Source organism: Hordeum vulgare, chromosome 7H, assembly GCF_904849725.1.
Source record: "Hordeum vulgare subsp. vulgare chromosome 7H, MorexV3_pseudomolecules_assembly, whole genome shotgun sequence".
Lineage (NCBI taxonomy): Eukaryota > Viridiplantae > Streptophyta > Magnoliopsida > Poales > Poaceae > Hordeum > Hordeum vulgare.
Window position 1 is genome coordinate 461,985,799 of NC_058524.1, and position 11,660 is coordinate 461,997,458.

Below are 11,660 nucleotides of genomic sequence, written 5' to 3' on the forward strand. Positions count from 1 at the left end.
TGCTTGTTCCAACTTCTTGGAAATCATGTCTATTACCACTGAGGGCAAGAAATACATTGAGGAGTTGGAAGCTCATCTTGAGGAGCATGAGGCCACAATTGAGACAATGGAAGGTCATGAGCGTGATTACGCTAATGAGATCGCGGAGCTATCTCAAGCTCTTGAAAATGAACAAAACACCAAGGAATCTCTTGAGGAAACCTTTGCTCTAGAATTATCTAGATTAAAGGAATCCCATGACAGAGCTCTTGAGGTGGCTAATGATTTTAGAACTAAAAATGATAAGCTCGAAGCTGCACATGCTAAACTCCTTGAGGACTATGAGCACGTTGAAAATGGCTCAAGGTCTATTAAGAGTTCGCTCATCGAACTCAACGAGTCCCATGCTCAACTTGAAGCTTCATATGCTAAAGAGCTTGCCAAGTTGCCTTCTCCTCTTATTGCTAATGATGATGCTTGTGCTACTAACTCTACTTCTTGTGAAGCATCCATTTTAAAAGGAGAATGTTGAGCTAAGGGCTCAACTTGAGTTACTATCTAGCAATTATGGGAAATTGGAAGAAAGTCATGTAATGCTCACAAGCTCTCATGATGATCTTCTAGCGTCCCATAATGTGCTAAACTTAGCTCATGAGGCTATTACTACCGAGGTAACATCAAGTGAGCCTCATGTGGACAGTGGCACTACTTCTAGTCAAAATGCTATATTGCCATGTGCTAGTCCTCGTAATTCTTCTACTCATAATGTTGCTACCTCTTGTGATGAATTACTTTCCTTGCCTTGTTGCTCTAACAATGAAGCTTATACTTCCTCTAGTACTTGTGTTGATACTAACCATGTAGAGGAAATCGAAGAGCTCAAGGCCCAAGTCACTTCTTTGAAGATAGACTTGGAAAAGAGTCATGAAGGGATGTCCACACTCAACAATGTCTTGTGTGGGCAAAAATCCCCGAATGACAAAGATGGACTTGGATTCAACTCCAACAAGAAGAAGAAGTCCAAAAACTTCAAGAAGAAGGGCCAAGAACAAGTCAAGAATTCGGCCAAGATTATTTGCTTCAAGTGCAAAATTGAAGGGCCCATGTTAGATCTTGCCCACTAAAGAAGAAGCCCCAAAGTCACAAGCAACAAGGGAAGCGGCCACGAGTTCAATCACATACTCAACTACAAGTTGAAGAAAGGCCTCTTCCCTAGAAGACCCAAGCCAACACTCCTCATGTTGAGAAATCAATAGGGAAGAAATTAAAGGGTAGATGTTGCTACTTATGTCATGAGAAGGGTCACTTTGCTTCTTCTTGCACGAGAGGTAATTTATCCAACCCAATCATTATTGATGATATATATTCTCTTGGGAAGGATAAGTTTGGCAATGTGTTTGCCAAGTTAGTTGGTACTCAAAGTGGTGTCAAGAAAAGTACCATTTGGGTTTCCAAGCCTATTGTGACTAACCTCTTAGGACCCAACGTGGTTGGGGACCAACAAGCTCAAACTTGATCAATAGGTGATTGTGGAGGACATTGGAGACTTGGATACATAATGAAGAATTGAGGGGTCTTCATCATTCATATTATCTCAAGCCAAGTCATTTGGATTATCGAGTTTCTATCTTATATCCAATGTTCCTCCTTACGGTAACTTGTACTTAAACTGTTTACATTGTTAGTTACTTTCCCCTTTGCATGTTGTGGTTTTGTATCTTGCATGTGTTTGTATATGTTGTGCTTCCAACTTTCTTATCTTGAGTAATCGAGTATGTGTATGTTGGTTTGCACATCATGTACATGTGAGTCTTGTATTGAGCCTTTTTGCATCTTGTTTGTATCTTTGTTGGCTCTTGTGAGAGATTAATGGATTATCCCATTGTGGGGGAGTGATGTGCTTTGCACACCTCACAATACTATAAATGTGTATACATGGGGAATACCATTTAGTATTGATATTTCAAGATTATCTAGTTTCTATGTGGTATGTCTTACTCATGAGAAATTCAAATTCTATATGCTCCATTAATTATCTCTTGTTGGTTTTAATTTGTCACTTGTTAACATTGTTGGGTTATCACATTATGGGGGAGTAATGTGCTATGTGCATATTACAAGCCTAGAAAATGTGTACATTTGAGGTATTGCCACTTAGTGTTGATATTGTGAATTATCTTGTTCCTAGGTGGCATGTTATCTTTACAAGTGTCATTTGCTTGCGTTTTAGGGGTAAAAGATGATGTTGGATATATTTGCGATCTACCAATAAGTATTATTTCCAAAGTACTTCTTGTCCTTGACAATTGCTATTCCCATCATGTGGTAGGAATTGCAAATCGTCTTTATATTAGATTTTGTGTTTCGTTTGTCTCCTTGCCTTTTGTGGATCTATTTTAACATGTCTAGTGTTTTTATAGATATATAAAAGTGATGATCCCATCTTGTGCATTTTGTATTTAAATGCAAATTCTATATAATGCACATCCCTTGGGGGAGCTATCCTGTTTTTTAGAACACTCTCTTTATTCACCCATCATAACATATTTTGATCCTCATCAAGTGTGTGTTGATGGGAGGCAAGTCTTGCACTTTATGATGCTTTATGCCATCATGAAAATTTGTCGAGGGTGTGGTTTGTTGGAACCTAGCTCTCTTTTGGAAACTAGATACCTCGTGTTTGTTTTCCTTCAATTGGTATCTTGTTTCCTTTTATTTGGCATGTGTTAACGGATATCTCATTCCTTGAGTTATCTTTAATTGATATCCTCCAAGTGATACTTTTTCGTTTGGTATCTTATTATCACTTGATACCTTGTCTTTTGGTGTCTTATCAACTTTGTGTTGAGTTGATTCTTGAAAGCCTTGAGCATGCATATTTACTATATATAGCTTCTTTTGCTTGCTTGCTTTCTTTGACCCAATATATAGGGGAAACTCCACCTTTTCATAAATTGTCTAAAGTGTCCATGAAGTTCAAATTCATATCTATGTGCACATATGTGTGTGGAGTTTGTCCTATGTATTGTTGGTTTTCTAACTCTTTGGTCCCAATGAGTTTGGGCACCATTTTGTTTGTTTGTTGTTCCAGGAACAATTGGAGATGTGTTGGATGCTCGGCTCACCTACAAGGAAGGTGTTGAGACCATGTGATTATTGAAGCCAAGTTAGGATGATCAACGAACAACTATCTACTACATCAATCTATTGTTGTCTCGGTAACAAGTATCTACTTCATGCATTCATTTCTTGCAAAGGCCCGAACCTGTCTTTTCTTGGCCAGGTTGCATCATGGCTTGAATCTCTTGATTCTTTCTTGTAGTACTTGTTTCCTTTCTCAAAGCATCCGAACGATGATGTCTTATTGCTAGTTGGGATGTCTTTGATGTTTGTATGTTGGAAGTTCATATTGTACAATAAGAAAATATTAGGCCATGTGCTATGCTTCCAAGCAAAGATCTTATTGATATATTTATGACTTCCTTTTGGATATCTTGTTTGTTCCTTCTTGTAACCATTTCGTGTGTACATCCTTCTGAGTGGATATATATCATCATGATTGTCTTCTACTTAGAATCTTTTCCACATGAGAGAAGTTACATCTCTAATTGATATCCTCTTTTCTTTCACGTCCACCGTTGCATTTCCTTTTTCAGTTTTTGGTGGCTTCGTGAAAGGATTTGTCTTGAGTGCGTATCTTATATTCCTACATCTTGATGCACTCTTTGGCCGTGAAGATTATTTTTCCTCATGCTTGTCTTGATAAGGGCTTTGCCATTTCGATTGGTATCCCTCCTCTTGACAAGGTTCTTATTTCCTTTCTTCACCATGGGTTGTCACAATCATTGGTTCTTATTTTGTTTATTAGTAAGCTTGTGAACCCATTTTCTAGTGTGTGTGTGTGTGTGGGAATGATATGTATTGCACTTTGTTTCTCATTTCATCAAGACTATGTTGATGAGTAATGCTCATCCTTATCTTAGTCTTCTCAAGTGCTTTGCCATGACTCACACACATTATTTTGGTTGAGCCTATTCTTAAGTTGCTTCTTTTACATGTTGCTCAACCATTTGTTTTGTGCAAGTGATATGCTTATTGTCTCATCTATCTTCTTGCACTCGTTGTGTGTTTTTATTAATTTTGGGGGAGCAACGATCCTATTTTGTGCACTTGTATCAAATACAAAAATCTCTTATTAGTGCACAAATCATGGGGAGCTTCTCTAGTCTTGATAAAACACTTTGTTACCTTTATCATAATATCTTTTATTCATGTGGTTCGAAGGACCATATGATTGTTTGTTCCATCTGGTATCTTTTGATTGCTTGCCTCTATTTTTGTATGTCTTTGTGGCATACGATCCTTTATTTGCAATCTTTGGGTCCTCAATATAGTTTGTTTTCCTTCAACTACTTATCATTGTATTTGTGTATTTGTTTGCACTCATTTGCAGAGAAGTACACACTTTTTGGAGGACCACCTACTATATTGGCTTTCTAAACTTTTCGTCCATTTTGGCAATCGATGCCAATGAGGGAGAAGTTTAGAGAGTTTACTTTGGATATGTTTAGAGGGTTTTGCTTTTATTGCATAAGCATTTACGTCTTGCACGCATGCATTATTGCTTTGTATGTGTGCGCTTGGTTATGCTTATTTCCTTATATAAACTCTCTTAAAGTGGTTGTCATCAATTACCAAAATGGGGGAGATTGTTAGAGCATATCTCTCCATATGTGTTTTTGGTAATTGATGACAATTCCTATGGACTAATGGTTGCCTTAATTTATATTTATAGGATTTGTCCATAGGCACTTCTTGAAGTCCATCTGTTGGGTTCAAGGAGTTTATTTGATGACCAAGGAGGTATTCAAGGTATTATCCAAAGAATGGTCATAGAGACACAAGGTTGATCAAGATCTCATACAAAGAGTAAATCAAGATGATCAACACACAAAGCGTACAAGATGTACTGAGAGGGATCAAGTAATCCCATGGTATGGTAAGCATTGTTCATTACGTGTTTGTGTACTAACCCATGGTCTTCGTGAGAGTTCTAGTGGGGTTAGGTGTGTTTCCATGGGCTTGCGTCTAGAGGAAGATCTCATACAACCCATGAAGGATGGCGTAAAGTGGTGATTGTCATCAAAATTGCGGTGTGCAAGTTCAAGTGGATCAGCACGAAGATATCATGCTTGAAGCTTGTCGTCCATTGTGGTGGAAATGGACTTGTGAAGATATGTTGAAGAGCGGCTCACCCATGTTGTGCATGGGGGAGTAATCAACTAGTATTCATCAAGCCAACGCAATCAAGAAGGTGGTCCATATTGAGGAAGCCAATATCATCGTCATCTAGCTCAAGAGGATGAGGTGCAAGGTATAGGTTTTCCCTTGATAGGTTTTCTGTTTTAGGATAGATTGTCGTACTGTCAAGGGGGGCTCTCAAGTGAGTAGCTTGATCGTATCGTTCGTTGAGAGCTCAAACCATTTGCATCCTTGCATCATACTTCTTGGTTCTTGTTTGGTGTTTCTCTTTGTGAGTTTTAGAGCTTATGGTCATCTTCATGACAAGCTTGAGTTCAACGAAAACTGAGTCCATATGCATCTTTTATGATGTTTTCGATATTGGGAGTTTTTACCGGTCTTATTCGAGGAAGGGTTCTCACAATTTTATTATGGGCCTTTTCTCACTTTCTTCTTATTGATATTTCTATCAAGATTGTGTTAGCCCATGTCGTTAGCTTTCCAACAAACTTGGTTTAGTTGAATTCGGAGTCCGTATGCCAAAGTTAAGGTTGTTTGAGTGGCGAGCGGTAGTACCGCTCTAGTCCTAGCGGTAGTACCGCCAGGGGCAGTGGTAGTACCGCTCCGGGTGGGCGGTAGTACCGCTCCGGGTGGGCGGTAGTACCGCTTCGGGACGGTAGTACCTCTCTCTGAGCAGTTGTTCTCCGTCGGACTTTTTGCAAAGACTTTCTCTAGCGGTAGTACCGCCAGGGGCTAGCGGTAGTACCTCCAGGTCTAGCGGTAGTACCGCCAGGGGCTAGCGGTAGTACCGCTGTGCTCGGGCTGTAAGTGGGGGTAACGGTCTGATTCTTGTCCCCACTATATAAAGGGGTCCTTCTTCCCCCTTGGTGTTTTCTTATCCGTTGAGCTCATGTTCTACCCCCATTGTTGACCTTCTTAGAGCTTGCTTACTCTCAATCCCTCCAATGATTCTTGCTTGTTCTTGAGGGAATAGAGAGAGGAGATCTACATCCACATCTCCACCAATCACTTTCTCCTCTATGTGAGGGGAACCCCTTGGATCTAGATCTTGGAGTTCTTTGTGAGTTCCTTGTTCTTCCTCTTATATTTCTCCATAGCTTTTGTTGTTGTGGAGGGATTTGAGTGTGAGGGACTTGTCCACTTCGTGTGTTCTTGCCATTGCATTAGTTGCATCGGTTTGAGTTCTCCACGGTGATACGTGGAAGTGAAGTTTGAGAAGCTTATTACCTTTGGTACTTAGTACCCTAGATATTGTTCTTCGTGGATGCTTTGGCGTCCTAGAAGCTTGGTGGTGTCTCGGAGCTCAATCATTGTGGTGTAAATCTCCGGGCAAGCGTCGGGGTCTCCAATTAGGTTGTGGAGATTGCCCCGAGCAATTTGTACGGGTACCGGTGACCGCCCCCAAGGTTTGCCATTTGTACGGGTTCGGTGACCGCCCTCAAGGGTCCCTTAGTGGAATCACGGCATCTTGCATTGTGCGAGGGCGTGAGGAGATTTCAGTGGCCTTAGTGGCATCTTGGGGAGCATTGTGCCTCCACACCGCTCCAACGGAGATAAGCATCCGCAAGGGTGTGAACTTTGGGATACATCATCGTCTCTGCGTGCCTCGGTTATCTCTTACCCGAACCCTTTACTTATGTACTTTACTTTGTGATAGCCATATTGTTTATTGTCATATATCTTGCTATCACTTAGTTGTTTATCTTGTTTAGCATAAGTTGTTGGTGCACATAGATGAGCCTAGTTGTTTTAGGTTTTGTGCTTGACAAATTAGACGTTAGTTTTATTCCACATTTGTTCAAGGCTAAACCGTAATTATTTTAAAGCGCCTATTCAACCCCCCCCCCCCCTCTAGGTGACATCCACGTCCTTTCACGTGGGTATACTCAAGTGGACATAATCCATCTCCAAGAAATTTGCGACCGACTGCCCCCCAGGCCGGCTGGCGACAGCCGGCCCGTCTGGCCGACGCGCACCACGCCGACTAGCGGCATTCGGCCTGGCCGGCTGGCCCGTCGCCTGCTGGACGGCCGGCTCTCGTCCCATCCAAGCGTACCCCGTACGATGACAAGACTTGACGCATGACGCAGAGGTCTTCGTGGCATTAGTATGCGCTGACAAGCTCGACGTGGTCGCGTGTGCAATGATGTAGGGGTCAGCGAGGCTACAGGACCCCGGTCACCGCCGAGGCTGACCGGGCAAGACGGCCTTGTAGCCACGCTCGCCCCTACCTACTCCTTGACAGTTGAGGCGTTAGCGAGACACACGAGCGGCGGGTCCCGCGTCGAAAAAGACCCCACAGCCGGCAGGCCCCGCAGCCAGCCGGAGAAGCCAGGTTCCACCTCGTGTTTTACCTCCACCACTGTACACATGAGGTTGCATTATAAAGCCCTACCTCAGGTTGCATTATAAAGCCCAACCTCAGCCCCACAGAGGGGGAGGCTGCACAGGTGACACACATAGAGAAATATCCACACACCACCGAGGCAGCGAGGCCGGCAGCAAGAGCAGCGAGGCCGGCAACAAGAGCTTCAGCCCCCTCCTCATGAACAGCTCAAGAAGCACCATTTGTACTGTATCTCATATAGTCACACGGGCAATACTAGGAGTTTTACCTCATCGGAGAGTCGTGGACCTGGGTAGATGGGCGTCATGTGTGTTGCGCGTACACCCTTTTCCAAACGCCGCCGGCATCCGTCGGCCCCAACCACGATCTAAGTCATCCTGGCAATACTAGGGGTTTTACCTCATCGGAGAGCTCTGGACCTAGGGAGATGGGCGTCATGTGTGTTGCGCGTACACCCTTTTCCAAACGCCGCCGGCATCCGTCGGCCCCAACCATGATTTAAGTCGGCCCCAACCACAATTTAAGTCATCGTGGCATTTGCCGCGGAAATACCACGACAAGTATCCTCGTTTGTATCTGCTCAACCAGTAGGATTTTAATTGAAATAACATGACATCTGTTTTCTTTCCTATTGATGCAAATCAAAAGGACGTGCATATCTGGCGAACGTTCGTCAGAAGCAGCATGAGGAAGTTTCTAGAAACTGCCATTACTTGGATAGTGTTTATTGCATTCTTTGTGCAAAAACTGTCATCCACCAGATGAAGATCGTGTGATTCACATGTGGTTCGCTGGCATTTCATTCCCAGCAAACGTTCCTCTGCCAAATAAAAAAGCTCTGAAACGGCAATGAAGGTTGGATTTTGTTTCAGACGTGGGTGGAAATGGGTTGAGAAAGGCATTGGACTTGAGAAGATTAACCGTGATTAATTGTATAATAAGAATGTGCGTGTTGCAGCATTTCTAGGCCACGCATATCCTCTGCAACATTTCTACATACCACAAGAACGAGAACGGACAATTCTTCAGCTTGGTTATCTAAGCATCCATCACATGGCGTCATCGCCACAATTCAAAACATGGGTGAAAAAAATAAACATCAAAACTCTACCGCAGAAGTGCTCCAACAAGTTCAAAGTTTCACACGACACAGAAACAAGACAGTGCATATCTAATCCTCCTCCTCACCCTCATTCTCAGCAATGTTGAAGTACCGGAGCTCGTAGACGCTGCGATCCTTGTTGGACGAAATCACCCGAAGCCAGTCACGCACATTGTGCTTCTTCAGGTACTTCTTTGTCAAATACTTCAAGTACCTGCGAAAATGAGAATGCATGAGATTAAACATAAGAGGATAGCATGAAGAAAAGAAACATATGAACACAGGAGCCACTGTTCATGACAAGGAAAACATTGAGTACTAAACTGGAAAACAAAGCAATACTCTTTTTTAAGCAGGAATTGCAACTGATATGATGCAGTGCAAAAAGAAAACATTGAGTACTAAACTGGAGAACAAAGCAATACTCCTTTTTAAGAAGGAATTGCAACTGATATGATGCAGTGCAAAAAACATTTACTACTAAAATGGACAATAAAGATTTGAAAAAACTATATCCAGAATTGTCATGGCTAATGAAACATTGACTAACAAAACAAAAAACAATTACTCCTACTACAACATCAACTGTAACTGACTAGCCACAACCTAGTTCTATGTCGGAATATGTAATTAGTGGTGACTACTGATCACAGTTTCCACTATAAAACAGGCGTGCAACCGGCAAATCCGCCAGTGATGGATCCACTAATATGATAGCCATCTCAGCTTCTAACATTGGACTGACATTGGAAGATATCACGGTAAAACGTGCTTAGCATGCGTCGACAGAATTACTTCTAAGCGCTCCACAACCCGGCCATCACAAATGGAGGAAGAACTCCTAATCGCGATCCACCACTAGCTGACTGACAACCTACACCCTCCGTAGGATTCAACAAATGCTACCCAGGAATTACACCTGGCCAGGACCGGGGTGCGCGTGGATCTGGGAAGGGGGCTAAGCGGTGGCGCGTCCGTACCTCTTGGAGAAGGCCCCGTCGGAAGTGACGGTGACCTTGCTCTTGTCGCGGGCGACGGTGACGGAATCGCCGAGGTTGCCGGCCTTGCCCCCGGCGACCTTGATGCGCTCCTGCAGGAACTTCTCGAGCGACGCGATCTCCATGATCTTATCGTCCACGGGCTTGGTGCAGTCGATCACGAAGGTGACCGACCCCTTCTTCTTCCCGGCGCCCGCGCCGCCCTTGGTAGCCGCCGTCACGCCGCGCGCCATCTCGGTCTCCCGCCTCGCCTGCTCTCCGGAGTCCTGCTTCGGTGGTGGCTGCGCCCGAGTCGATAGGGTTTCTCGGACGTGGGCGGAGGTCTCTTATAAATATCGATAGGGTTGGGATGATCGGACGGCCGCTGTCGCTCGGTGGCGATATCGTAGGCCGTCTGATCATGATGCTGTTATAATTGTCTAATGGGCCGAAATGTTAGGCTCAGTTTGGGCCCGTCAAAGAAATGCAATCATCATCGCTTCTTGTTGGGCTTTGGCTGCAGGCTCTATCGGCTCATTCTGACACCTGTCTGAAACAATGTCGCCCTAAAAACAACACATGTTTCATACTCCCTTTGTACCTAAATAATTATACTCACTTCATCCCAAATTAAGTGTCGCTGTTTTAGTATTAAATTATACTAACGTAATACTAAATTTGCGACACTTATTTTAAACAAAGGGAGTAGTTGGAAAAAACTAGACTAGTTTTCTTCAACTACAATAGTTTATAAACAAAAGGAGTACAATAAATTAGTTTCCCCTCAATTGTTTGCATCATCCTATGGAGTGAAAGTAGTACTATGTTGACTGTCCAATTAGTTGCCACCTAGTGGTGGTGTGGATGGTCCATTTTGAAGCATTGAGTGAGCATCTAAATTTCTTTCGGCGATGTTGGCGGTGTTGTATAAGATATACAATGCACACTTTCTATAATTCATCACCTAATCAATCATGTAATTTATTTTTGTGATGCGCAATCGAAGAGGATAGGCATAATATGGAACGAATACATGTACACGGTGACATACGCGATAAAATGTTAGTTCATATTTGAGTTGAGAAACACTCTTTGATATTAAAATGGTGTTGGTTATCGTTGCCGGCGTCACACACCTCATCTACTCTAATATTTAGTTTTGGTACCGGCGAGTGGGCCATCTTGCTTTATGCAAAACATCGGTGTCATTCTAGGCCTGCGAACACATACCGGAGAAAAATCTCACAAAGGGGCATCCAACATGCAACAAACTATTTGTTTTAATATATTTTACACGAACAAACATGTGGGATTCATTTGCCCTCCTTTTTCTAGCTACTCCATCAAACATGAATGTGAGTAGGGGTGAATGGATCATTGTATGTAGGTGGGTGTTGAGAAGAAGACGATGAGGGGTCGGGAGATGGAGAACTTCATGATGGGGTTATATTTATGAGTTTTGACTCAAAGATGCAAAGCTATATCATTTCATCGACAAACGATAGTGGAAACGTTTCTTTGAAGAGCATGCGAGCGCACATGGATAATCTAACGGGACTGCATCAATTACAATCTCATCAGCATGATATGGTTTGGCATGGATCGATCAGGAGCTTGAATGCACGCTCCAGATCGATTTAAAGACCACGAGAGCATATTCCCAACGTACTGTTAAGTCTTGGGACCACCAACACAATTTACTTCTTTTGAATTACTCGCTATGCTTAGATTTTCAAGAACAACATACCTCACATCTTGTGAATAGAAGATTTTCATAGAGGAGCTTTCCTTTCCTATCCGTTGGGCCAATCGAAAATCACATCCTAACTTAACACGTTTGAGTTGGTCCAAATCTATAACCCTCTTTTTTTGTTTGCTTTCTTGTACATAATAACAAGAACAATTTAAATACAAAACCATGATGTGCATGGGATACATTCCCACTGTCTCCCTCGGATATTTGAGGTATGCTTGTCTTGTCCTTCTCAAATGA

The 11,660-nt window shown here is 42.8% G+C and overlaps 1 protein-coding gene across 1 annotated transcript; it reads right to left on the bottom strand.

Annotated features, from left to right (window-relative positions):
• Positions 1-8,598: 8,598 nt before the first annotated feature.
• LOC123409688 (60S ribosomal protein L22-2-like) lies at positions 8,599-9,989 on the bottom strand. The gene is made up of 2 exons (XM_045102553.1): positions 9,671-9,989; positions 8,599-8,904 (listed from the first exon to the last, which is right to left on the bottom strand). Exons 1-2 carry the CDS (start codon positions 9,919-9,921, stop codon positions 8,760-8,762), a joined length of 396 nt encoding a protein of 131 aa, XP_044958488.1. The 5' UTR covers positions 9,922-9,989; the 3' UTR covers positions 8,599-8,759.
• Positions 9,990-11,660: the final 1,671 nt, after the last annotated feature.